Source organism: Molothrus ater, chromosome 4 (assembly GCF_012460135.2).
Source record: "Molothrus ater isolate BHLD 08-10-18 breed brown headed cowbird chromosome 4, BPBGC_Mater_1.1, whole genome shotgun sequence".
Lineage (NCBI taxonomy): Eukaryota > Metazoa > Chordata > Aves > Passeriformes > Icteridae > Molothrus > Molothrus ater.
In genome coordinates, this window is record NC_050481.2 from 44,708,632 (window position 1) to 44,735,038 (window position 26,407).

Consider the following 26,407-nt stretch of genomic DNA (forward strand, 5'->3'; position numbering starts at 1 on the left):
GAATTTATTTTAAATATATTCACGTTCTTTAGTTAATGAAAGGACCTGGCTGACGTGTTAGTGATATTGAGAATATCAGTAATACATAGCTCTGGAAGCCCATAAAGTAATAATAAATAAACATAAATTTATTCTCAAAACTAACAGTCTCCTGGAGTTGTTGTTTCTACCAAAACAGAATCATTGATTCCCTTATTAATAATTTATGTGTAAATATTTAGAAAGTGAAAAGTACATTTTTATTTCTAATGACCTTAGAAAAGTTCACTGTATGTTATCATCAATCTGACTAACAACAAAAATATGAAGACAATTTTGCTTTCTCATTAGGATTCATAGATGTTTTAGACTCTTGTCTCAGTGCTCACCTAATGTTCAGCATCTGTGAAGTGATTTTGCAACACCAGAAAAATGCCAAACCCATCTGAGCTGGCTGCAGAGCTCCCCCAGACCAAGGCAGGTACTGTCCCACCCCTGCTGTGACTGATGGCTGGGATTGGAGCAATGCTGAGCTTTGCCAGCCCTGCTGAGAAATCACAAGGTCCAGCTGCTGAAGAATTAAACAGAAGAGGTTCTCTTATAGGCAAAAATCTCTAAATACAGTTTCCTGGTTGCAAGAGGCTTTTGCATTCACTTCATTAGGACAGCACTTCTGTTTTCCCAGGGCCTCTCTCTGTACTTTTCCAAAGTATGCTATCTAAACAGTCAGATCCATATTCCATGTTCTTCTGCCTTGCTCCTCTATCTCAAATAAGTGGCATCTGGGTCCTGAAAGATAATCTGACATGTTTGGGTTTCTTTTAATAAGAAGTTATATAATAAGTAGCTTAGAATAAAATTTGGTACTACCAACAGTGCCATTCACACCCAAATCCCACAGATCTGAGTTTTAGGTTTGATAATGATTACACAACTTGATCTGAAGTGACCTTAATATACATCTAGGTCCTGAGAAGTTATTTGTAAGTTGACTCTTTTTATGGCATTGTTACCCAAAAGCTAATTTTCCAACATAAATCCCACACTAATGATCCCATAAAAGCTTCTGCAGTCCAACCATATGGTGATCAGGTCTTACTTTTAAATTTTTATATTTCTCAATTAAAAAGTATGTTGAGAAACTTCCTATGGTCCTTTGAATAGACTCTTGGCTGGTTTACATGAGAAAAACACTGCCTTATATTTCATGTTTACATTTTTTCTTCCTTTCCTTTAGTAATTTTTTAACTTCTCCATTTAACATTTCATTGTTAACTGTGATATTCTCCAGCATTGTTATGAATATTCTTACCTATTGTCTCTTTCCTTCTTCCATTTCTGAATCCTTCTGACTTATTTGTTCAAACATTTGCACTTGTTCTGAAGGTAAGCCAGCACACAAATACAGGAGACCCCTATGACACTGACAGCAATGATCTCACCCTTGGCAGAAAATGTCATTTCACATTATTCTCTGCACACAACCAACCAATCCAGGAACAATCCAGCTTTGGCACACACAAACTGCAGGGATCAAACCAGACGAAAAGTAGCCCCAGATCATGCCCTGGTATCTCCTTGATTATGTTACTCCCCTTGTATTTAAGAAAGAGCATGAGCCTGTATGTATAAGAGGCTGCAGTGATGACTTTCACACTGTCAGCTCCATGGAACCAAGACAGCCCTCAGTGAATTGACATCTCAGAGAAGCCACCCTGCCAAATATCCCCTGGCAAAGATGCAGCGCAGATATGCACCACAATGGTGTAGGAACATCACTGTCATTCAAAGTCCTCCTCAGCATGTGAGGTAGGCACTGGAAGTGTCACCCAAGAGTGACATTTCCACAGTGATGTAAAGTGTGATAAGTGTAGCATTTTGGGAATGTGCACTCATCTCTCCCTTTTCTTGATCCTCCTTCCATTCCATGGTTTCACATAGGCATCTTATAGCCTGTTACACATAGGGAACAACTCTTTTGACCCATGGACATGAAAATACAATTTTTCCTTACTTCAGTTTCATTGCCAGCATTCCATTTTCATGTCACCATTCCTGAAATCTCCATATTTATTATCACCAAATCGCTATTGCTGCGCAACTTCTTGTTTATTTCAAAGTTCAATGTTAGAATGTTGAAACTGTTTATGTAGTTGCTGTATTAAATCTGTTTCTTGTGTTTATCTACTTGAGCATAGGTTTTTTGATACTCTATCTCCACTTAGTTCTCCTTTAAGCTTCTCTACTCTCAATAAACCAGAGCCTAATATGTTACCACAGAGACATCATCCAGCTCAGACTGAAGGGCTCCTGGGGTAACCTGCTCACAGACACTAATGGTTTGTTTAGTTCATAGACATGTCAATTACAAATTCAGTTCACAGTCTAAAGGCTGCTTTGCACAGCACGACATCACTTGTATCTCCTCTAAGGTCTTTATGAGAACTGAAAGGCAAAGCTGCATCTGAGGACACATTGGGGTGCCTACAGCAGGCATGCACTCTGTGTGGCAATGCTGCCATTTAGGAGGTTGACCCAAACACTAGCAAAATCAATTGCTGTAACTCAGAGCAAATTTAGGTACAGAATCACTGATTTTTCACAGGTAAGTTTTAGAAGTTTCCTTTCACTTCAATGAAAAGGAACATGCAAAGTTTTGGGGCTTTGAATACCCAGGTCAAGGTGCAAGTGAGAACATGTCACCCTAGTCTGCCCTTCATGCACAGATTTTTTGGTTTTACTTTTATTTCCTTATGAATCTCAGGTAGAGGCAAGAAAAAGAGTTGGATGTGCCTGTGGCTCACTCTTCTGGGGACTATGGAAACACTCATGTGAAACTGTGGACAAACATTTGTTCCATTATTAAACTGACTGCTCTACTTTATATTTAAACATAAATTAAACCTCCCAGGGACCTTTGTTTCTCCTCCTCAACCACAGAAAGGAAAATCCCAGGGTAAACAGGCATTTCTGAGAACAACCAATACAAAAAACCAGGAAAGTCAATAGAATACTTTGGATCAGATTTTGATGTAATTTTTTGCCTGAATGAGGTCAGATTTCACAAGCTTGAGAAACTTTTTGTCATTCTCTTTAATGTGATTATCCTAGCACCTTCCCTTTCTTTCCTACTACCTTCATCCAAACACGCTCTGGCTGGCAGCTCAGTTGTACTCATGGCTTAGTCCTTTCTTCTTCACTGTCAAATTGTTGCTTCCCTTTCTGAAATTGCACCAAGGGCTACTTACCACTGTATTATAATGTAACTAAAGCATTTTTTATATATGGGGGAAAAATAAAAGATTGCATTAAAAAGTAATTATATATGTAATATATGTATAAGGAGATAGAGATATATTTGTATCTGCTCATTATTTAAACCTATGACTCAGGAGTTAGACAGATATTTTTAATGGTCCAGTGGTCAGTGTTAGAACACCAGTCTCTGTAAAGTGGAGAAGGTAAGAGCCAAGAAGCAGTGAGCACTCTTGATGGTTATTGATGTTGATAGTTCCTGCTAGTGCTCAGTACAGGCAGTGACCTTCATCAGGCTGCATCATGGAATAAAACACAAATTTAAACCAGCCTGGAAATGCTGTGTGCAATTTGCTCTCTATTTAATTTTTCATTGTCTCATCTCTTCCATTCCCTTGGACATACTGGAATACAGCTTTGGCCAGTGACCACAAAACATTCCACTTTCCCTTTTTTAAGTAGAGAGGTTTACCCTTGTCTGGGGTATCTGTCCTTTCTCTGCACCACAGCATTTGTTCTGCCCAAATAACCAATTCCTCCTTTCACAAGAAACACTTTGCTCACAATTAAACCTGACTATCCTGTCAGTTCTGTGGTAAGGAAGCAGAGATGTGAAGGATCAATTTATTCCCAGTAATTCTGACATGTAGCATAGTGCCTTCTGCAAAGATGCAGAAGAGAGACACAGAGAAGGACATGATGCTGCCTCACCAAAATGCCTCTCACAAATGACTTATTTTTATCCTGTGCAAGAGGAGCATCAGCTTTCAATCCTTTTACCTTATAGCAGTCAGATCTTTCAGTCTTGACATTGCCAAAAGTTTAACACAGAGACTTCTTTGTTATCACATGTGTAAGAGGAGGTTTCTTCAGCTATATATTTTATCTATTTTCAAAGTGAAACTGTCACAAGAAATACTTTCTTCATTCAGAAAAAAGAATTTAAGATGCTGTACAAAAAGCAACAACAAACTGAAAATTTTGCAGAAGTCAACCTACTTTGTCACAACTGAAGAGGGCAACCTAATACTATCTCACTGTTCCTGTGTCCACTGTCCCATCCATAAACCCCTCATCAAAGCAGAGCAGCACCTTGCCAACAAGACTAAAGGGGATGCAGAATTTATATCCAGAAATCTTTTCAAATCTAGGAGTGCCACACATAGTATCTTTCTTTTCTTTTTCCTTCTTTCACATTTTTATTTCTGCTTAGATATGATCATAATTGCTGAATCACCCCTAGTAGGGTTTTTTTACTAGTGGTGGTTTTGGTGGGGGCTTGGTTGCTTGCTTTTTAAAACATAGGTCAATTTGTATTCTTTTTAAGAGACTTATCTCTGTTGAGCACTGGGAGAAGAAGCAGGTGCAGGAACTGAATTGCCACAAGAGCAACAGAGGCATCTGCTGTCCTCAAGCACCCCAAACTCTAGGAAGATGTAGAGATAGCTTAAACAGTTCAAAGGCAGAGATTCCCTGCTCCACAGCAAATCACTGTGCATTCCTGTTCTGCATTGTGTCCATGTGGTCTAACTGAACGAGAAAACAGCATTAACACAGTCTTCTCAAATTTGACATTCATTAAGACCTCTCCAGACAAAGATTTTCAGGGGCTAATATATTTATTAGCTAATGTGAAGACACAGAAATTTTGTAGAAAATTATATTTTAACCAAGTAGGATTTATTTCTGTTGAATACTAAAGAATAGATTCCATGTATGGACACAGAATTGACTCCAGAGCAGTACCTCAGCATGGTTTTCACCAGCAGACTGGAAGACAAAATATGGCTAACTGCCAGAATTCATATACTGTGAGAGTAAGAAATGCTGAACTCACACGAGAGAGAAGCACTTGTATATATTTACACTGACACACTTCATTTTCCTCAAGTACTGAAGCAGTCCCAAATCCTGTGAAAGTGCTGAGCAAGAAAATGGGTAGTGCAGCAGAATGAACACACTGTCCATACTAATATAGCCCAACAGTGCTATGGATGCAGTCTGATGGAGACATGACACAGCAGAGAGGATGCAGGAACACAGCTGTTACTTCTACTCGGAGCCTACCCAAGGATTCACTAGCAACATTTTGCTGGTGGAACACACACAACTCTTCACTCAGCATTTTGGACTGTGCCCATAATCAACCTGTATAAAAATAAGTACCAGAAAAGTCTGCTAGAATGTTTTTAGCTTTCACTCCTCAACTGTGGTTTTAAAATTCCTACAGGACGAGCTTGGAAGAAAGTAAGTTAGTCACTGTTAGTACCAAAAAAATTACACATGTTCATTTCTAATAAAAACATTTATCAATGATTACAGCTGCATTAGTTCTGGAAAAGTCAGTCTGTTCAATGTATTTTTACTGCAATTGTGGTGCCAAGCCATAGGATGAGAGGCAATGAGCAGAAACTGATTCAACTTCAGGTGGAGGTTCCACCTGAATTAATTTTGTAAGAAACCAGGGCATCTTTCTCATGTCATCAAAACTTCTCCATGTGCCACCTAGTGCCACATGAGCATCTTAGGAGCAATCCAAGCCCACTAAGGCCAGAAGCAAGTTTTTTATCAGCAGAATTGAGACAAGATTATTGCCCAATATCAGACAAGCAATGTAAAAACATATTTGCCTTTTACCTTATAGCAGTCAGATCTTTCAGTCTTGACATCGCCAAAAGTTTAAGCATTCAAGGACAGCCAGGTTTCATTTACTTATTCATTCATTTACTGTAATTTTTAGTGGTATATTCACCTCTCTGAGCACATTAACTTTGTCTGTAAGCTATTAAAGTCTAGGATCACATGGATTCTGCTGGAAATTACCTTTTGCTTAAGGTGTGTCTCCTCAAAAAGAAAGCACTCAAGAGAGAAGTTCACCACGCTCTGAGTGAGGTAATCTGGTTTATGAGATGATGAAGCTGTTACTGATCCAGGCAGGCCCCATTAATAGATGGGAGACTGCCTGCAAGAATAAAGGTTCGCTGTGCAGACTTCACAGTCACAACCTCAGCTGACTGACCCCATTCCATAAAAATTATGTTGCATGGCGATGACACATCCTCAGAAGACAACTGAATATTTGGAGAAGAAAAGAAAAGCTGCTTACCAAACCTCTCCTTCTCCCAGGAATTTATAAGAATACAATTCAAACCCAGCATAAACTCAAAACATGAGAAAATTCAATACAGAAATAAGTAGTTTGTGAAAAGCATCCCTGGGTAAGAACCTCAAACCAAATAATGCATGGAAGGTCTACAAACACAAAAGCAGTTCAAAATACTTCAGCAGCTTTGAGGGGACAACTATTATTCAAGCAGAGCAAGAAGTATTAACTGGAGCCTGAAAGAGATTCAGTCTCTTGCAAGGATGACAAGTCTATATTCTAAGAGAATGGACATCTTTCCTTTCTCAGTTTACCCCAAATTTCATCAGTCTACTTAACTACACACTGAACATGCCACAGTCAGACTGTAGACATTCATATAACAAAATTGTGATGTTCTTTCTCCCAAATAACTAAACTCAGCTGTCAATTAAGATTAATAATACTCAATAATTTTTTAATATGTGTTTAATAAAGTTTCTGCATGCTGGCATTTAGGGATGAAGTTTCAGAATTGGATATAGCATGATAATAATTTACCTCTTTCTTAAATGCAGCCCAAATTCCAGGAGTGCTGAATATCCACTAGCCTACTTTATCTGGAAGCAATTGACTTTTCTTCTAAATTCTCAAGCTCATCCAGAAATTCTCACCAAAAGAGGCAGGCCTGCCCTGTCTGACACAACCACATTGCAAATGATGTGTGGAGCTCAGCACAGTCCATGCTGGCTCTGCAATATGGGAACTTTGGCACTAAGTGTCGAAATCTGGAGCCTGAGGATGCAGCAGATGCAGCCCCCTCAGCCAGGAGCAGCTGGACCCAGTGAGGCAGGGAATATGGGCCATTTCCTGAAGCATGGCTCTTACACAGCAACTGAAAGCCACAGCCCCAGGCTGTATTGAAAGTAACATTTAGATTAGAGTGGAATGGTATTGCAGAAGCCTCAAATGTATGGTTCTTTAGCCACACTTTGATTTTCAAAGGCCTGTGGGGAGTGCAAGTGGTACAGACCCAGGAAGGATAAAGTATAATGATCTCAAGCTATGAGGAAGACAAGAATGATCACTTGAGTACATTGCTCCAGTAAATAAATCTATAATACATTACCATGTGGCAATTAACAGCTAGGAAGCTACATCAAAAAATACTCAGCACCATCAAGGTTTTCTACTGAACAATTCCAAATCCACCTGCTCATGCAGCATAGACTGGAAAGCTTGGCATTTCACTCCTATTGCCTTGTATTCAAAGCTACTTGCTCAAATAGGGCAGACACCTTAATTATATAGCTCTTTAAAACTGCTGTGACAAAAGGGGTTTGGGATTTTGGGGTTTTTGGGGAAGGGGGAAATCTGTGCAGCTCCATTAAAGGTCATGAAATCACACCAACTGAAGATGTGCCCTGCACTGCAAGCACTGACTATGAATTAAGCCCAGGCATGAAGTAATTCTGTGCTAATGAGGTAATCAGCCTCTTCTAGCCCTGCTTCTGTTGGCAGTTCCACCACTGATCTTCTGAAGCCAAAGGTGCTTTTTATCCCCAGCACTATAAACTGCTACAACCTACTACAGATGGATAGTGATGGTATATCTTGGAGGGAACAGGAAAGTTGTATAAACCATCTATTATCACTTAGGTCTCAAAAGGTTCATTAAAACTTCACAAGACAAGAATTTGTAATTTATGTGCAAACTGGGCTTATCCTCTTCCTGTCTACATTATTTAACACACTGTTAGTATATATTCTTATGTCTGTGAACAAGAAAAGTAAATACAACAGCTGACCAGATATGCACAGCATTTTTATTAATTTAATCTTAGCTTCCCAGGCTTATCAAAAAGATATATGTATTTCAACAATTTGATTTTTTAGAACTTTACATAATACTCACACTCTCACAAATTCCTCTGACTTTTATGTACACATAGCCAATGAAAAACTACAGCAAAGGAAATTAAGATAAAGTATTTGTGAGAGCTAACACATAAAACTTCACCTGCACCTGAGAAACAAATTAAATTATTTTTAAAACAAAAGTAAAAAATACTGTTCTCAATCTGTGCTGTCATTTGCTCCCAATTACAAACATCAAATGACAGAATATGCAGAGCTTGTTTGGTACACAGCTTTTTGCCCATTCATAACTCTATTCCCAGCTAAGGAGCACTGGGACCATGTTTGCTCCCAGTTCTGCAGCATGCACTCTACCAGTGTACAGTCAAGTACAATTTTAGACGTAGTGTCTATGTCTCATTTGTAGGACTTCAAGAATAGGGAGCAATGTGACAAACTTCTGGCATCTGAAGAACAAAGACTAGACTTTCTACTGAGAGGATATTTCTCATAAAAGATGCCCTGATCCTTGTTTTATAAAAAGGTTTATTTCTCAATAGAAAAGTATATTTTAAAACACAATTATTTGCTAACAGCAATATAAAACTCTACAGTTTTAACTTCATAAAAGTTTAACAAAACATAAATATTGTCTACCACTTACATTCCTATATACAGAGCTTGCAATAGCTAGTTAAATAGTTAAGAGATAGTAACTCAAAAATAAATGGCACACAACTACAAGATTCAAATTCCATGTCACACTGCACAATCACAGCAACACAAGGAAGAGCTTAAAATCTTCAGTCACTGGATTCTGCTTTGTTCTCTTTATAGCTATGTTCCTCTTCTCTCTGCAATAATGCACCAGTTTCCATGGTCATAGCAGGAAGAAAGTATCTGAAGCTCAGGCACATTCTCTTCTACCAGAGAACTCAGCTCTCCTTCCCGAAAAACATGGTAATAACGCATGAAGGCCTTTGTATCCAGCATGGCATCAGTCTGGTCCCCAACAGACACTGCTGAATCCAAAGCTGAGTCAGTGGAGTCAGTTGTTGAAGTTCTTTTGAAAACCTTGCTGGCATCAGACTTACCAGCACCATCTTTATTACAATCATAGATGCAGTCCTTGTCTTCCACTGGGCCATTTATAAATGAAGCTTTGTCCCCCTTGCTCTGAGCTACACTTTGGTGTCCTCCATTTAAACTTAAATCCTTCAGGGCATCTGGGGCTGGTGACCACTGCGGTTTTTTGAGAGACAGGCTTTCCACAAACACATCATCATCATCATCTAAGCTCTGTTCATTTAACAGAGCCCCATGGTGACCTAAATCCAAACTGCAGTGCCGTGAATGCTGAATGGGTACGGCACTGTTGGCCCACACTCCTTCATGTTTCAGGTGCTTCATTTTGTCATTTTGCTTTCTCAGGGCTGATTCATCAAGGGATCTGGAGAAAAACCATGAGCGGAAAGATCTTCCTAGAGCACTGTAAAATCTGTTTTCTTCCTCAGAAATTTTCATGCAGCAGGCTCTGGGTAAGCAATGGTCCATATTGCGGGGATGTTTTGAATCTGTTTCTGGATGCAGATTGTTTTGGTAGCTGCACTCAGAGATGACAAGCTGTGCAGGGTGTATGTCTTGGCCTTTTGCACTATGGACAAAGTCACCTTTATCTCCAGATTGATTTGATTCTGAAAAATGGCGTGAGCACAAGGCCTTGTTCCATGGAACAAATACATCTTGTTTCTCAAAGCGACGATTCTTTTGTTCCATAGCCCAAACATAAATCATTATTTGGCCTCCAGGTGTCAATATCCTTGCCATTTCCTTTATTGCTTTGATTCTCCTTTGTTTAGTTGAGAAATGATGTATCACTGTGAAAAAAGAAAGGTATTATGTACTGAATATTAGCAAAGACAAAGCATTTCCATCTTCACCTGTTCTACATGTTCAATCATTTCAGTTGCTTCATTCCAAATTATCACTAGCTGCAAGCCAGCAACAGTGCTGAATTTATAGGTACCACAATGGAGGTTCACCTCAGAATGCTCTCTTTTATGATTAGGTTCAATAGATAAAAATAGGAAAATCTGGAAGAAGGAAATCAATCTCCTCCCAAAACAGGGATTCAAGAAAAGTCAGGCATATAAGCTGAAGGTTTCTGTTTCTCTGCATAACCCATAACACATTATAACATTATATGGCAAGCTTTCCCTTAAATGCCTAGCCTTTAGGTGAGTTAAAATAGGATCAAGCTGACTTTAGATTTTGGCACAATTTTTAAATTTATCTTACTGAAAATAGAAAAATCTTTTCACCATGTAACAAATACAGCAAAATGTAATATCAGTAAAAAGATACTTTGAACTTTTATATCAGCACACTTGCAAAGGATCTAATGAGAAAATTTAGACAAATATTCACCATAGCTTTAATTTTGTCAAATTAAATTTAATTTTTGTAAAAAATAATGTCTACATTGCATGTCTCAGCATTTTATATTTTTTTATATTATGTTATGCTAGTAAAAAATAAAGTCAAATTTAAAATAAGAATTTTGATCACAATATTTTCATCTTCTTTCCAGGACAATTTCCAAATTTTCAAATTTCACTCCAATGTGAAATGACACTACATTTCAAGATTTCTACATTATTTCTATCTTCCTATTTACCTGGAGTATGAATGAGCCAATTTAAACAGTCAGAGAATAGCTAAGAGAACTATTTTCTCTCTAAACTCTCAGAGGCATTAACTTGTACTGAGCTTGGACACATTGGTCATGTTGCTCTATATATCATCAGTACTAGATTTGATTCAGTGTTGTAAAGAGGACTGATTCCATGATTTGTTTCAAGCCAGCCACTTCTACATGAAAAACATTCAATCTACTCATGGAACAGCAGGTAATAGAGTAAGTTCTTACCTGAAGACATTTCTCTATAAATTCAGAAAAATTTGATTCTATTTTATTTCTAGACAGTAGCCAATTGTAGGTGTAGAAACAGTGTTAGTTCAACACTGTAGTTATGAAAAGTGCATCCAACTAGCCCTGTCTTTAATCAAAACATTGATTAAATTACCAAGGGGAGAAAAATGTAGCTTTATTATCACAAGCCAAGAAAAGCATTCTTGGCAGTTAATATTGACAAGGCTCTCACAAACTTCTGAGAATACAAAATAGACAACTCTGAGAAGAGTTTCCCATCTATGTAGTCAGTGTTTGTTTCCAGTGTTTGTTTTGTACTCCTGACTCCAAGGCATCTTTTTTCAAAATTGAAAAAACTAATTCTAGAAAATCTTTTTTTTTTGGTACAGGATAGGGAGAAGGGAACTGATATTTTCTTATACTGGAGTTAGGCCATATATCACCACAGAACCTCCTGCAAAGTTTTATCAAAACTGACAGAGGCAGCATACACATACAAGCTTAATTTACCAGAAAGAAATAACAATCAACCAACAGAATCTGTGCAAATTCTTTAATAGGCTAAATATTCCTTCTGCTTAGAATCACTCTGGTGGTTCTGCAGAAAAATCAATCCTATAAACATGATTATACCAACAAATCCAAGAAGAGTACTTGACTAAGTACATAAATACTTGTTTTTCTCTGTAATAGGATGAAAACCACTTTATTTAGAATTAGATGGACACAGGCATAGCATGTCTCTACTCAAGAGAGATTAAAACCCATTATTGTCAAATGTACTGAAATAGCATGTGAACTTTTAAACTTGTCAGGCTTATAATTGATATAAACACTAGATAGGTATGCTATCCTTCTGAGTCAGCTGATCTGAGAAGCACTGAAATGGTGCTATGAGACCCAAAATGTGGGTAGGGCTCACTGGCTAACTAGCCTTTCCTTCCACTTGTTTATGTGAAAGATACATTTTAAAATAAATTTCTATCACATTTCAAGTAGTTTGTTGATTGCTATCTATAATAATTATCATGCTTTGTACTTTGCTGATGAATTAAAAAACCCTGAAAGAAGCTCAATCAAGACTAGAGCTAAAAACCTAAACTGTAACTGGGTATTCTTTTTTTATCTACGCTTTGCAAATTATACTTCTCAAATTACGAGTAGCATTTTCAAAAAGAGAGGTCAGAAGAGTTAAGATGCAGAGATGCTCTGGTCATTTTATTCAAGAAGTGCTTGTATGAATCTGAGTGCTTATGACTAAGAGAAATCCAAATTCATAATACATAATACTTAATATGAATACCAAGTTCTGCTATAAAGTTTTCATTTCAATGCATTTGCTGTTCAAAACAGATGTTATGGAGAAACCAAGAGTTTGTCTTGAACATCTAATCTGTTTAAGCTTTGAGCAGCCATGTTTAGATTAGTTTTCACTTGTTTACAATGCATGCTGGAAGGAAATCTTTTCTCTACCACATATAAACAAACAAGGGATATGCATATTTCCTTGGTCAACAGTGCCTCTTGAGTAATGGGAGGTTTTTTTTTTTCATGTTGACTAAATTAATTTAAGTTATATATCCTGTAATTCTAAGGAACTGTTTCAAAACAATTAACTGAAATGAAGCCACATGGAAAGAAAAGAACACTTAGAAATTCTCATTTGCTGGGGCCAGGATGTAGGTATGTTGTCTTACCTCCAATTGAAATGACTGCATTGAAGCACTGATCCCTAAAGGGAAGGTTAAGGTTGTCACACACCAGAACTTCATCACCTTTCTTCCTTGCAATTTCTACCAGTCCTTCACAGTAATCACAGCCCAGATTATACACTTGACTGTTGACACTGAGATACTTTCCAGTTCCACAACCTAGAGAAAAGGATACTAGGTTAGAATATATATTAAAAACATTTGTTCTCCCTCCCAAATCAGTGAAAATAATATGTAGGCTTTTCGTAATCCTAAATTTTCCTGGAAAACAAAAAGAGGCTTTGTGCTGACTAGCCTAACTGCTGCAGGGCTCATGTGGACTGTTGAAATTGTATGTACACACCATTAGGACTGTAACAGCACCATCATCACTGACAAAAATACTCATTACACAGCCCTGTATAACAGCAGGTTTTCTGTATTTCTGTGGGGAACAAGGACAAGTGCAGGTGGGAGGAGGAAAGAATGGTCCTCTGTATTGTACATCTTTGAGAATAAAAACCCAACCACACTGCTTCATACTGAGTCTTTATATAGCCTGATGTCCTGTTACCAACAATGAGCATAAATGGGCACCCAGGAGAGGGTAAGAAAAGGATAAGCACTAAGGCCCTTTCCCCAGTGCCATTCCAGCTTCCAACTACTTTCTGTTCAGGGGATTTCCTGAAGCCAGTGTGTTCTGTCTTTTCAGTGGTCTGCAACAGATCTCTTTCCTTTGCTTAACCCCTTGCAGTATTTCTCCAGTGCATCCCATTTGTCTCCAAGAAGTCCTAAACCATAAATGCCACTGACACTCAGTGTCAGAGTGGAAATTTTTTACTTTAGATACACACTCAAAAATAACAATAAATCATAGAAGTTCTTTCCATATTGCAGGCACATCCTCTTTTTGGCTTTGTGCCAATGCATTATAGCCCATGTAAATGGAATTAACTGTTCCAGAATGTCTTCTACCTAAGAGTTTGTCTTCTCAAGGACTATGCTGTAGTGAATTGAAATCTTTCAGAGGATCCCTCAATGCCTTATGCATAACAAGCACTTTTCAAAATTACACTGGGAGCCTTTCACTGCAGCTCTGGGTCACTAGTGAGGAATAATTTCTGAATGTTGACAGCCAAGCAAAGGGGTAGCAGCTTGGCAAAGAGAATCAGCTCAGTACTGGTAAGTCTGTTATCTTTAGAAACATCACTGCTTCTTGCAGCACTGCTGCTCTTGGTGATGTTAATGTGCACCATTATCTAGAGAGACAGCACAGGAACTATTGCAGAACAGAACAACACTTCAGTGGTGAAAAAGAGCATATTTCTCAGCTAAAAGCAAGCACTATTCTTTGAAGTAACACTTGAGAAAAATGGAAAATACTAATATTGCTAATGCAGTTCAAGGAATATATGCAATAATACATGAAGTTCTGCATGTTAGAAAATTACAAATTTTAAATATTTTTATAAATTATTATTCATTATTGTGATTGCAGAGGAACATTTATTCAACCATCATTAATTTGGGAGACTCAGTTGCTTAACACATGGCTTTTGGTGAAATGCTTTGTAATCACTGTGGGTCTTTGGAAGTATAGGGTCTTCCCTGGAATGAAGCTAAATAGTGTCAATAATCCCAGTATTCTAAATATCTACATTTGCCAGAGATTCACTTTTAAATGAGCCATCAGGAAGGTGAATTTCTTGAAGCTAACAATGGCCAAGCTATTTTCATGTGTTTTGATGAATAAAAAATAGTAAGGCAAATAGACAAAATTATATTTTAGTAAAAGGCACTATTAAACTGAAAATTAACAATTAGAGATCTTATTTTGAAAATTTTAGTGCCACTTGGCACTAGTGCCACTTTAGTGCAACTCCTCCTTAAACCTCTTTTATGAGGTTTAATAAGATCTACAGGAATCTGACTATTGTGTTTACTTTTGGCCTCATAAAAGAGGTTTAATAAGATATACAAGATCCCCTGTGTGCCTTAATGGGAGTATTCATATTGGCAACTGTAAGGATTGATTTTGATGAAGTGTCATCTTCTCTCCAGATGAGACTGCAACAGGGTGACCTAAAGCTTTCAGCAATCACTGCTCTTAGAGCCTCAAAAAACTTCAGCTAAGATGCAAATGACTTCTATTGAGGTGGCAATGATTTTGGCTGACAAGAATCAATCTAGCTCTCAGTTGAATGAGTGTAGGCCATGTAGGCCACTGGATATTTCCTGAGATTAATGACAATGGTGCAGACATATAAAAATAGCTACATGCTCAAAATAACATTTATCAAGTATTTTTGGTGTAATGCTCAACAGCAGCAGGAGAACTCCATATTATCTTCTGATTATGGCCTACAGCATATTCAAATAATGTTTTTCTCTTATAGGATAAAGCAGATGTATAATTTATTGTGCACATTTGTTAAACCTTGCTGTGTATTTTATTAGTTTAAACAGTATGGAAAACACAATGGTGCAAAGTGCATTTGTTTTGCAATGTGCTGTGTAGGACTGAAGTCATAATGAAGCAAAGGAAAGATGCCAGCATCTGGAAGCCCCCCAGAAAGTCTGCAGGAACAACAGAAAATCCAGGTATAAATGCTAGGGAATGTAGGGAAGACAATGGCATAACAGGAAAACACCTAAATATGGTGTCCATATTTAGGATCACAGGAAGATTCTCAGATCTTTTTTTTTTTAATATATTTTTAACAGCAGTCATATCAGAAGATTTCTCTTAATAAAAAGCCTTGCTAGGAAGAGTTTTAGAACAAATGAAAACAAATAAATTGCAAATTAGTATTACATAAACCAAGTGATCTAAAGAAACTGAAATATTAAATAATTGGGCTATTAACATAATTTTTTCAAAAGGACTCCAGGGAAATGAAAGGCCATTTAGCTGGTGGGGAAATTGATAGATTAAGACTTAGCTCAAAATAAGGGAAAAAATAGGGAACAAAAGGGAACAAAAATAAGGGAAAACTTTTATTTACTGACTACATGATACACTGCCAAAGAATTAAAAGAAGAAGTATATGGCAACTAGCATCGGGACTTAAAAACAATTTCAAAACAGATTTAAACAACTTAAAAAAACAGTTAATCTGAAGGTTACATATGATTAACAAAGCTTATAAACAATCCTTTATGCCACCTCAAAGAATGGCTTACCTATATCAACAACGAGACTGCCAGGCTTTTGTTCCAGCAGAAAGTTCCGAACACGAGGCCATGCTTTGGTCTGCAGATCACTAAAGTAGGCAGCTGTATTTTCATACACACTGTGCACATGCTGCTTTTCTAGCTGGGTAGCCTCATGTTCCATCCTGAAAACATAATGAAGGTTATATATAACAAAACACAAACTGTTGCAGTATAGACTTTATGTTTTATAGACTTTATATAGGCATGCATAATTCAGGACCTTGTATGCTTATATTAATAAATTACATCCATCTACCAGTCATATTTATAAAATAGTCTTTACTCAAAGGATCTGATTTTATTTCATGAAAGTCGAGAAAAAATGTGAATGTATCACCTCCCCTGTGAAGCATTATGTAACTGCACATGTCTATGCAATAACAGGCACATTCCCAAGTTCCCCAATATAGTAAAAGCTTATCTGGTGCAAAAGGGAGCCTGTACTCAGTGAAAGTGCAGAATGGATATAGAATAATAGAATCATTTATCTTGGAAAGACCTTTACGATCATCAGTCCAACCAGTTCTGAACAGGATTTTAAGAACCAACCTTCCTATTGTTGCTAATGTGAACAGGCAAACTACTAATATGTTACTTGAAATACAGCCTGGTCCCTGAAACTTAAGCCCCTAAATCATGCATAAGTGATTTGTGGTTTATCATCCCTCTAGAAGTGATTAGCTTGCTACAATTTTTCAGCAACAAAACTTCGATTTCCCTACTTCCACTCCGCTATCTTCATATCTTAGCACAGTATTTTAGTTTAGTGATCCAAGAAATGGTATCTTCTTAAACTTTAAGTATTACCCCTGAGCTCATGTAGATACCAAGTGGATGCAGACACTGAATCTCTTCATACAGAATCTTACATCTTCCTTAATGTATCCTCTCATCCGCAAGGGCCTCTCATCCTCATCATCAGGCCCTTGTTGCAGTATCTAATGAAGGCTGGTGAGGTTACATTCCAAAGTGTTAAGGCATTCTTCAAACTAATTTAAACTGCCTGTTTATATGGGAAATATTTCTTCCCATTATTAAAACAAAACTTATTCAGTTGTCCAACAATTCCACAGAGATTAGAGCCGGATTCCAAACATCAAACAGACTAAGCAATGTATTATCAAGATAAAATTATAAAAGTGACTCCTTTGACTGCATTTGAAAAGGTCAGAAGCAAAGACTTTAATTTACTTTCCTTGATTTTCAAATATTATACATTTAGAAACCATAATAAAAATCTCTTCTTTCTGTCACTTTTAGTCTTGAAATACATTAGTATGAGAGAAAATATGAGAATATATGAGAAATTATTCTATCTATGAGAAAAAACATTTTTATTATTTTTTTAAATATATGTGTAATAACTAATGTGAGCTGGCACTGCAGCTGTTCTACAGACACAACCTGTCCTACACCTGTCCTACAAATACAATCTTTTTAATTTAAAAATGGGAGTTAATCCCAGAGACTGAAAAAAACACACATACAAGTGTGTGTGAATGTTTACAGAATAGTATGTAAGGCTTGATCCATTTCACTGGTACTGTGTAAGAGGTGGGGACAAATTGTTAACACTTTTCACAGTCTATTCTGACTGTAGTATGTATTAGTATCTCTCTTCAAAAGATTTATGTTCAATATTTTCACAATCCTTATCTTTTTTCTACAATCCACAATATTCTTTTATCCTGCATTAGCTCACCTTTTACTAGGTGAATATGTACATATACATGAAAAATTAAATTCAGAAACAGTATAGTACATTGCTACTAGCCACATTTTCAGTTTCTTTAAAGAGTGAAAAGCTGTAACAGACTGAACAAAAGAAGCAACATAGAAATTATGAAATAATTGAAATTATATTACATGTGCCAGAAGTTACTCAATCAAACTTTTCTAAGAATCCATTTCAAGTGATGCTGTCACATAGAATGGGTTAGTTGCAGTGATTTCAAGTAGGTATTCCTCAGAGTCAAAAGTCCAATCCTTTGTTTTTATTTGACCCTTAAATAAAATAAATTAGGTGTTTCATGTCTCCAGCTGTCTTTTTTCTCTGTCTCAAAACATACTCTGTTTCGTTGTTCAAGTGCCTAGGAGTCCTCTATTTATAAGTAGTAATTCCAAAGACTAACAATCATTTCTTTTATTTTGTTGCCAGACCAGCTCCTTGCTCTAATTTATATTTTATGTTTAGTTACTATGTGGTTCAGTGTATCCAAGTGCTTTCTTTTATCTTTCCACTTGAAGCTCTTCGTTGAACCTTTGCAGTTTTGAAAAGAACTGAAAAGGCAGAATGTTTCCAACCATTCATACTGAATTCCAAACGCTGTCTTTTTTTCTCTATTTTCCTAAAATGTCTACATTGAATTCCAACGCAGACTGAGATATGGCTTCGTTTCCTATTGAATCCAAGACCATTAAGTTCTTCCTTTAACTTTCTTGTTCACTGGAACTGGTACTGAGTCTTCAGCTACACAGGACATGCTGGAGACTTCCATGTCTTACAACACACCATTACAAGTTATTATTTTTAGATATTCTTAATAAACATTGTCAAGAAAATAATTTGGTTATAATAGAATAATGGTAATATACTAAAAGACAAATTATTTCATCCACTATTTTGTAACAATTTCCACTCCTGCTGATTGTTTATATTTGGCAAACAATTAAGGCACATGATGAAATCAAACTTGCCAATTTGACTTTCCAGTCAAGATCCATAATACTATCAGGTTTTACTTTGCAGCACGGCAGGAAATGTCCCAGCAATTAACCTCTTCATTTCAATGTTTACAAAACACAAGGAACCTGAGGAGTCTGCCCAGACCTGCAGCTGTACCATTTTCACACAAGTAAACTGTCACCAAAAAACCACAGAAACTTAGACCCATGTAACTTTACCAGCCAAACTCAATGCCCCTATTTCTTGTTCTAAACAAAAACAACCATTACAACTTCTTTGCTTTGAAAGTAATAGTCAGTGCCTCCGTTGGACATGAATTGTAGAAAACGTTAATTTCATCTAACTTCTGGATTTAACTTCCTAGATAATTGGAAAGTCTGTTTTGCAAAGTAGGTAATGAAAATCTGCCCAGAAATCCCACTGCTTCAGCATCTGCTCCAGTTCTCATTTAAGCTTCCCAGAAGCTGTCTGACAAGACCAGTGAGGAGAAGCAGAAGGTGGTAATTATGGACACTTTTCCCTTGCTCAATTCTTCTTCTCTTGTACTTATGCCCCTGCTAAAGGGCTCATGCAGAGGCTTGGAGCAGAGATGGGAGTGTGCAGTAAATTGGCACTGAGCTGTTCAGTCACTCTGAGCTGTTCAGTCACTCTGCAGCAAGTTCTGCCAAGTCCCTGAGATGTGAATGCAGCTCAACAAACACCCACCAACTGCAAACAAGCAGCTTGCATAAAAACTGAAGAGCAGGATTCTCTTCCCCTTCAGTGCTTCCTGGGCATCCTCCTGGTGATTCGTTCACGGGACTACAACAGGCCCTTGCTGCAGCTGGTCTATTAAATGAGGAAACTGGATGAAAACTGTATTTTAATTCTGCTGAATTTGCAGGGTAATGGATCACCAGTCCATCACAGATAATTGTGGTACATTAACAAATTGTTTGGAAGTAAATAGGTTGTAGTCCATTGACTTTTTCCTACATTGCTCTTTTCCCTCTTTGTTAAAGAAAAACCCAAAACCAACCAAACAAACCAAAAAAACCTCTAAAATATTACACCTTCCAAGAAGGTAAAAGAATTGTACAAACACGATCTATATTTTCATAGCTATATATGTCACTAAGAGTTCTCTGGCTCTAAGGTAATCTAATTTCTTCCCATTCCATTAACATTCTGCAACCTTTTAGATAATTAATTTTTCAAGGATACTGCTTTAATAAAAGTCATGTTGCTTGGATATGTTTTATTGCTGCTGAAGTAGGAAATATGTTTCAGCAAGTGACCTTGAAATGAAAACAACCAAAATTAATAACCCCCATTTCCAACACTTTTTTAAAATAATGTGTGGGGTTTTTGGGTTTTTTTGGGGAGGGCGAGTGTGTTTGAAATTTTGTTGTTGGTTTTGAAAGCATTTAATTTAAAGTGTTGACTAATGGCATTAAATACTTCATCCTCAATTGAACAAAATATTTGCTGGCTCCCAGATTCACTGGGGTGTCCTGAAACTGAAGCACAGGAGGTAGTGTTCACTCTACCACAGTCTACCAAAAGCTCTTCACAATTACCCGCAGTTCTGAATCACTTGCAGACCTCCTCACCTACCTCAAGTTATCTCCTCCCAGTCACCTACAATTTTCATCTTCCATGTTCTTTTAATTTATTACAACTTCCCCCATCTCCTTTAGCATGTGCTATGTCAGCATGACTATTTAACTTGATACAACACTGTAATACTGTGAAGTCCTGACCTGGCTCTTGTACAGCTCCTCCTTGCCTTTCTATCCAGGCCAAGCACAGTGCCCAGTATATGTCACAAAGCTTCTGTCAATGGCCTCTTGGAACCATGCTGTCATTTTCCTGCATTGCTCTGATTTGTCTTGAAATCAATTGCTCTTGATTAATTTGCACCACAGGCCTTCCTTGTCTTCTCTCTTGCAACTGCCCATTTTCTCTAACTCTTTGATGAGCAGCATGGATTCACTCCATTCAGGGCAAGATTTCAGCCCATTAATGAGGGCCCCTCTTAGATACACACATTTTCATGTGCTGATGGGAATTCTCAGTATCATTTTGGGTAAGAAGAACTGCTTCAAAGATCTAGGGAATTCAGCACAGTTGTGTCTCTCTTTGTGGCCACAGCAACATAAATCTTGATTACACATGCAATAACCTAATTAATTGCTTAAATGGAACAGGATAAACCACAAGGGCTAGGCCTACATCCTCAGTACCCTGCTCTCCAGCAATAACACAAGCACTTGTAGCTTTTAATAACACCTAAGTAAAAGGTGGGGCAGTTCAATTTGTATTTCTTCCTTCAGTCCTAGAACAGGGAGAATCACCTATTCAGTGAGAAATGTTTCCAGTTTACTTCCAAGACTTATCAGTCTTTTCATCCAAATACAGGTAGCTATGGAAAGTGAAGTGTACAGCCCTAGTGGACTATAAACCACAGTATTTTTCCCATGCAAAGACAAAAATCCAATTAATCTCCAACAGCAAAATGTCATTGCAGCACTCCTGAAAAACAAACCTAAGACTTCTTTATCAGAACTTTGCTCACCCTTGGATTGAATTATAAATTCAATAGCAGCAACTTCTGATTGATGGTGATTTCTTGTTTCAATAATGCAGACAACAAACTTATCTATGCCAACATGCCAAGTGGCTTCCAGATACCAATCATTAAGCAAAGCAGCTATATTAGTAAACAAATGGTAATGAAAAAAAACAATAGGAATGCTGTCATAAACTAGCTGCAATGAAAGTTTAGCTAGAGGATACAATAGAGGATGATTTGCTTACATAAGGCTAACAGCTCCAGTAATTAATTTCAACCACGCATGAACCATTATAATCCCATGAAAATGCACAGCCTGAAATCAGAGCAAGGGGAGCTTCGTGCAGCATTACTAAAACCTTTTTGAGCTGAAATCCTGATTCAAAACCCTTCCTTCAGTGAAGTTTGGAAAATTCTGAAACAAAAAATAAAGAGCTGGGACACATTTGACAAGAACCACTGTTAGCTGAAATACTAACTGTGAAATGAGCATTTTAAAGGAATTTCGTTGATTGGAATGAAGACACCATCATTGTATTTTCTCTTACTAAAATACATAGAACTTTGTCCCAGCAAAACATTAAAAGGACTGAGACTGCTCTTACAAGACCTTGGAGAAAATAAGCTTATAGTTCAAGCTCTAGTAACTCAAAATGACAGCCAGTCACATCCATTTTGTTAGCTTTGTTTTCCAGTTTAGACAAAACCTAGTACTATGCACTGTAGTAAACCCCATAGATTTAGGAAAAGCACCATGGAGGATATGAACAATAGGAATGCTGAAACAGCAAAAGAAAATTCCTGTTTTCTTGTCCTCCACCCCTTAACCTACCTCTGTAACCCTATAAGGCAATGTCATGTTAACCCCTTACCCATTGGTCAAGCTTGGATCCTTTCCAACCCTATAAAAGAAGCATACTGTACCCCATTAGTTGAGAAAGAAGAAGAGCAGAGACCCTTCACGGACCTCCCCAAATAAAGCCATCTTCGTGGAACAGCCTGCGCCTTCTCCTTCTCCTCTCTCTCCGTCTGCTGCAGCCTCAAGCCCAGGGCACCACTACCTAGCAAGCAGAGCTGAAATCCTGAGAGCTTGCAATCACTATAGAGCTGATAATCACCATGCTTGCTAGATGGTAGCCCTGCGGTCTTGGCATGAGCGAGCGAGCTTCGGGCACCCGGTCCCTACCCAGGGACTGAGCTCCTGAGCCCTAGTGCTCTGCATTATGATAAGGCCAAATAAGAGGCTTTATTAAAGTGGCAGCCCAACGACTTCGGATTCGGACCCCCCCCAGAGGCGATATCCGTCGGTTGAGCAACGAAGCCCCCCTGGGGTTTTCTGTGATTGCCTGTTCGGGAAGCCGCTCCTTCTGTGAAGGGACTTTTCGTTTTAGAAAATCCTTTCCCCAGGAGGGTCAGTTCGACACTCAAAACTTACATCTGAACGACAGAAAGTTCCGAGGAGAACTGACGCAGCAGACCCCTTCCACAGATCTTGGACCCCAGGAATTGTAAGTATTAGCTAATATTGCGCGCATAACTTTGGGGCTCTAAAACTTTTTTTTCGGGTTTTTTTTTCTTTTTTTTTCACGTTTTTTCTGCTGGAAGGGCTAACCATTAACATGGGTAAAATTTTTAGTACTTTAAAACTAAGTAAAACCGAGAGAGAGATATATTCAACTATTTTAGAAATCTTATCTGCTAACAACTTCTCCTTTTCTAAAGGCAAGCTCTCAAAAACTAATCTTAAAAAATTTGTAACTTGGATTATTTCGCAATACCCTGATACTGATAAGAAAGCAGTCATTGAAAATTCGTTTTGGGATATGATCGGGAACACAATATATATCTCCCAAACAAACCAGGATTTCTCTGTAACTAACTATTTGCCTTTATTCCATATAATAACTAAAACCGTTGAAAGATTTAACAGAGAAAAAATCTTGCAGGGCTTAACAGATACTTCCTCTTCAAATAGTAAGATTGATAAGGACTCAGAGGAATGTCACTTGCATATCTCACACCACCCCTTCATTTCTAAAGTCCCTCTCGCCTCCGCTACTCCTAAAGCAGAGGTTACGCTGCCCACCCCAGTTCCCCCCCCCACATCCTCCACCCTTGCGGGACCTGCGCTGCCCAACTCCGCGAATCCTATCTTATCTGTAACTCCACACATCCCCCCTACCCCTGGCTCGGCTTCCTCCTTGCTTCCGGTCCCGGGGGTCCCTTTTCCTGCCTCTGCCGCCCCCTCCACCCCTGCGTCGGCTCTTCCCCCCGCTGCTGGGTACCCCCCCACCCCTGCGCTGATGTCCCCCACCATCCCTCCCGCCGCCGCGCCCGCCGCCCCCACTCCCCCCGCCCCGGCTCCGACCAGCCCGGCCCCTCCCGCGGGCTCCCCGAGCCTCACCCCCGCCGCTCCCGAGCCCGTGTCCATCTCCACCCCCTCCCCCTGCTCCCTGCCTGCCACAGCAGGGGGACCTCGCACAAGCGCAGTCCCAGACACCCCCCACGGTGCTGTCCCCCCCACCCGGTCCTGTGTGTGCTGTGCTGCCATCCCAGCTCCAGTGGCACCTCCCCCCGGCCAGGTCATGCCATGTCTCCCCCCCCAGCCATTGAAACCTTTGAAAAACGCTTCTAAACGAAAAAAGCGCAAGTCACGGATAGCAACCCTCCCTCAGTCCTCCTCAGAGGACCAGAGCTCTTGCAGTGAATCTGATTCTGATACGATCCACACGGATCCATGGGCTCTTATTAAAGTAGAAGCGACAAAGGCTGGAGACTGGGAGCTGGCACAGAAGATTAATGCTTTCCCAGTAGAATATAAGCAAGGACGGAATGGTGGCGAGTCCGCTATAAAGACGTGGAAAGCTAACTCCAATAAGGAACTAGTGCAATTAAGAAATATAGCCAAAGAACATGGGCGAAGCTCACATATTTTTAGAAATTTCTTAGAAGCCATGTTCTCAGCACATGTCTTACTTCCCCACGATGTAAAAAATATTTCACACTGCCTCCTGTCCCCAGCAGAATATTTGTTATGGGACAGGCATTGGAAAAGACATTTAAAAACGCTATCAGATTCATATTCTGCGGATGCTAATAAGACGAATTTTACAGTAGCCCAACTAGCTGGTGAAGGTGACTTACAGAAACCAGCAGACCAATTGGAAACCTTGAATAAAGAGGCACTGCAGGACATCGCTCTTGCAGCAAAAACCTCTTTACTTCTCGTGCATGATGAGTCAATGCCAACAATGCATTTTTCTGCTATTAAACAAGGGACAGATGAAAGTTTTATCAAATTTGTGGACAGACTTAGAGATGCTTTGGAGAAACAGATCGAGAGCACAGAGGCAAAGAAGGAACTCTTATGTAAACTTGCCTTGTGTAACTCTAATGAAAAATGCAAAGCCATTTTGAGGTCTCTACCCATGGATACAGACCCCACCATAGAGCAAATGCTGGAATGCTGTACACGTCACACGTCCACGGAAAATACAGTGGCCCAAGCAGTTGCTAAAGGTATTGCTGAAGGAGTTTCTGGTGCATATGCAGTAATAGCTTCTAAAGACCAACCTAAATGCTATCACTGTGGAGATCTTGGACATTATATAAAGGACTGCCCAGAGAGATCACACCCCCGATACCACCGTAACAATTACCAAAGACCCCAGAATCAGCAGCGCTACCAGCAGCATTCGGGAAACTTCTTGCCCCGCCCGGTCGAGCCCCGGGCGCTGACAACAAATCAAAGGCCACCCAGACCCAACCCCGCACCAGCCCAGGATGTTCCGGACCACAAGAAGAGGATCCAACCCACGGGGCAACCCAGATGGGAACCCGCCGTCAACTGGTAACTGCTTTGTCCATTGACTTTAATAACGAGAATGTTCACCGTGTTCCCACAGGCAAATATGCGCCAAAAGGTGGTCCTTCGCATATTTTAATTATAGGTGACTCTCTTAATAGCCCAAAGGAGATCTTCGTTGTTCCAGAAGTGCTGACAGTGCAGCCAGGACAAGAGATTCTCGTCCAGGTATGCTGCATAGACTCACCATTTTTTCTTTCAAAGGGAACTCCAATAGCACAAGCCTTTTTACTCCCAAAGGATCACAGGGAACAGATTCCTCTCAACCCTACAGCTATGTGGGCACAAGTTGTGGGACCATCCAAGCCTACCATCGAGTGCGGCCTCACCTGCAAAGGCGAGAAGACCCACCTGCCAGGGATGCTGGACACCGGTGCTGATGTGACCATCATCGCCCGCTCAGAATGGCCAGCACACTGGGATCTACAACCTGTTGCAGGCATGATTTCAGGGATTGGTGGAGCCACAGTGTCCATGAGAAGCAAGAACAACATCCTTGTGGAAGGGCCTGAAGGCAAGCTGGCAACCATTCGTCCATTTGTGGTAAGGGCCCCCATCACCCTTTGGGGCAGAGACGTTCTATCCCAGTGGGGAGCTTCTCTACATATTCCCACTCAGGATTTCTAATTGGGGTCACTGAAGTAAGCGCGCTGCCAGAAACACCTCGTCTCACCTGGAAAAGTCACAAGCCACTCTGGATTGAACAGTGGCCCCTTAATAAAGCCAAATTGCGCGCCCTAAACACCCTCGTGGAAGAACAGCTCGCAAAAGGCCACATAGTGGAGTCCAACAGCCCTTGGAACTCTCCAGTCTTCGTTCTACCAAAGCCTGGGACAAACAGGTGGAGGCTCCTCCACGACCTTCGCAGAATCAACGAGGCCATCGAGGACATGGGCCCCCTCCAGCCTGGCCTGCCCTCCCCATCGATGCTGCCTAGAGACTGGATACTTGCTATCATAGACATTAAGGACTGTTTCTTCAGCATTCCTCTGCACCCTGAGGATGCTCCACGGTTTGCTTTTTCCGTTCCCTCTCTTAACAAGGAGGCCCCGCTCAAAAGATATCATTGGCGTTATCTTCCTCAAGGACTAAAAAACAGCCCCACTATTTGCCAGTGGTACGTGGCTCACATCCTGTCTCCCATTCGGAAATCATTCCCCAATGCTATCATCCATCACTACATGGATGACATCCTGGTGTGTGCTTCAGACAAAGCTTACTTGGACAATACAGTTAAAAAGACTATTGAAACCATAGAAAAGGCAGGAATGGAGATTCGTGAGGATAAAA

The 26,407-nt window shown here is 39.4% G+C and overlaps 1 protein-coding gene across 2 annotated transcripts in view; it reads right to left on the reverse strand.

The window, feature by feature from the left end:
* Window positions 1-8,120: 8,120 nt before the first annotated feature.
* TRMT9B (tRNA methyltransferase 9B (putative)) overlaps window positions 8,121-26,407 on the reverse strand; it is a 118,206-nt gene continuing 99,919 nt past the window's right edge. For both annotated transcript variants that reach the window (XM_036381702.2, XM_036381700.2), the window contains 3 exons: window positions 15,980-16,134; window positions 12,803-12,976; window positions 8,121-10,050 (listed from right to left, as the gene is read on the reverse strand). In XM_036381702.2, coding sequence (XP_036237595.1) covers window positions 9,011-10,050; window positions 12,803-12,976; window positions 15,980-16,134 — 1,369 coding nt within the window. In that variant the 3' untranslated portion in view covers window positions 8,121-9,010. The remainder of the gene's footprint in view (window positions 10,051-12,802; window positions 12,977-15,979; window positions 16,135-26,407) is intronic.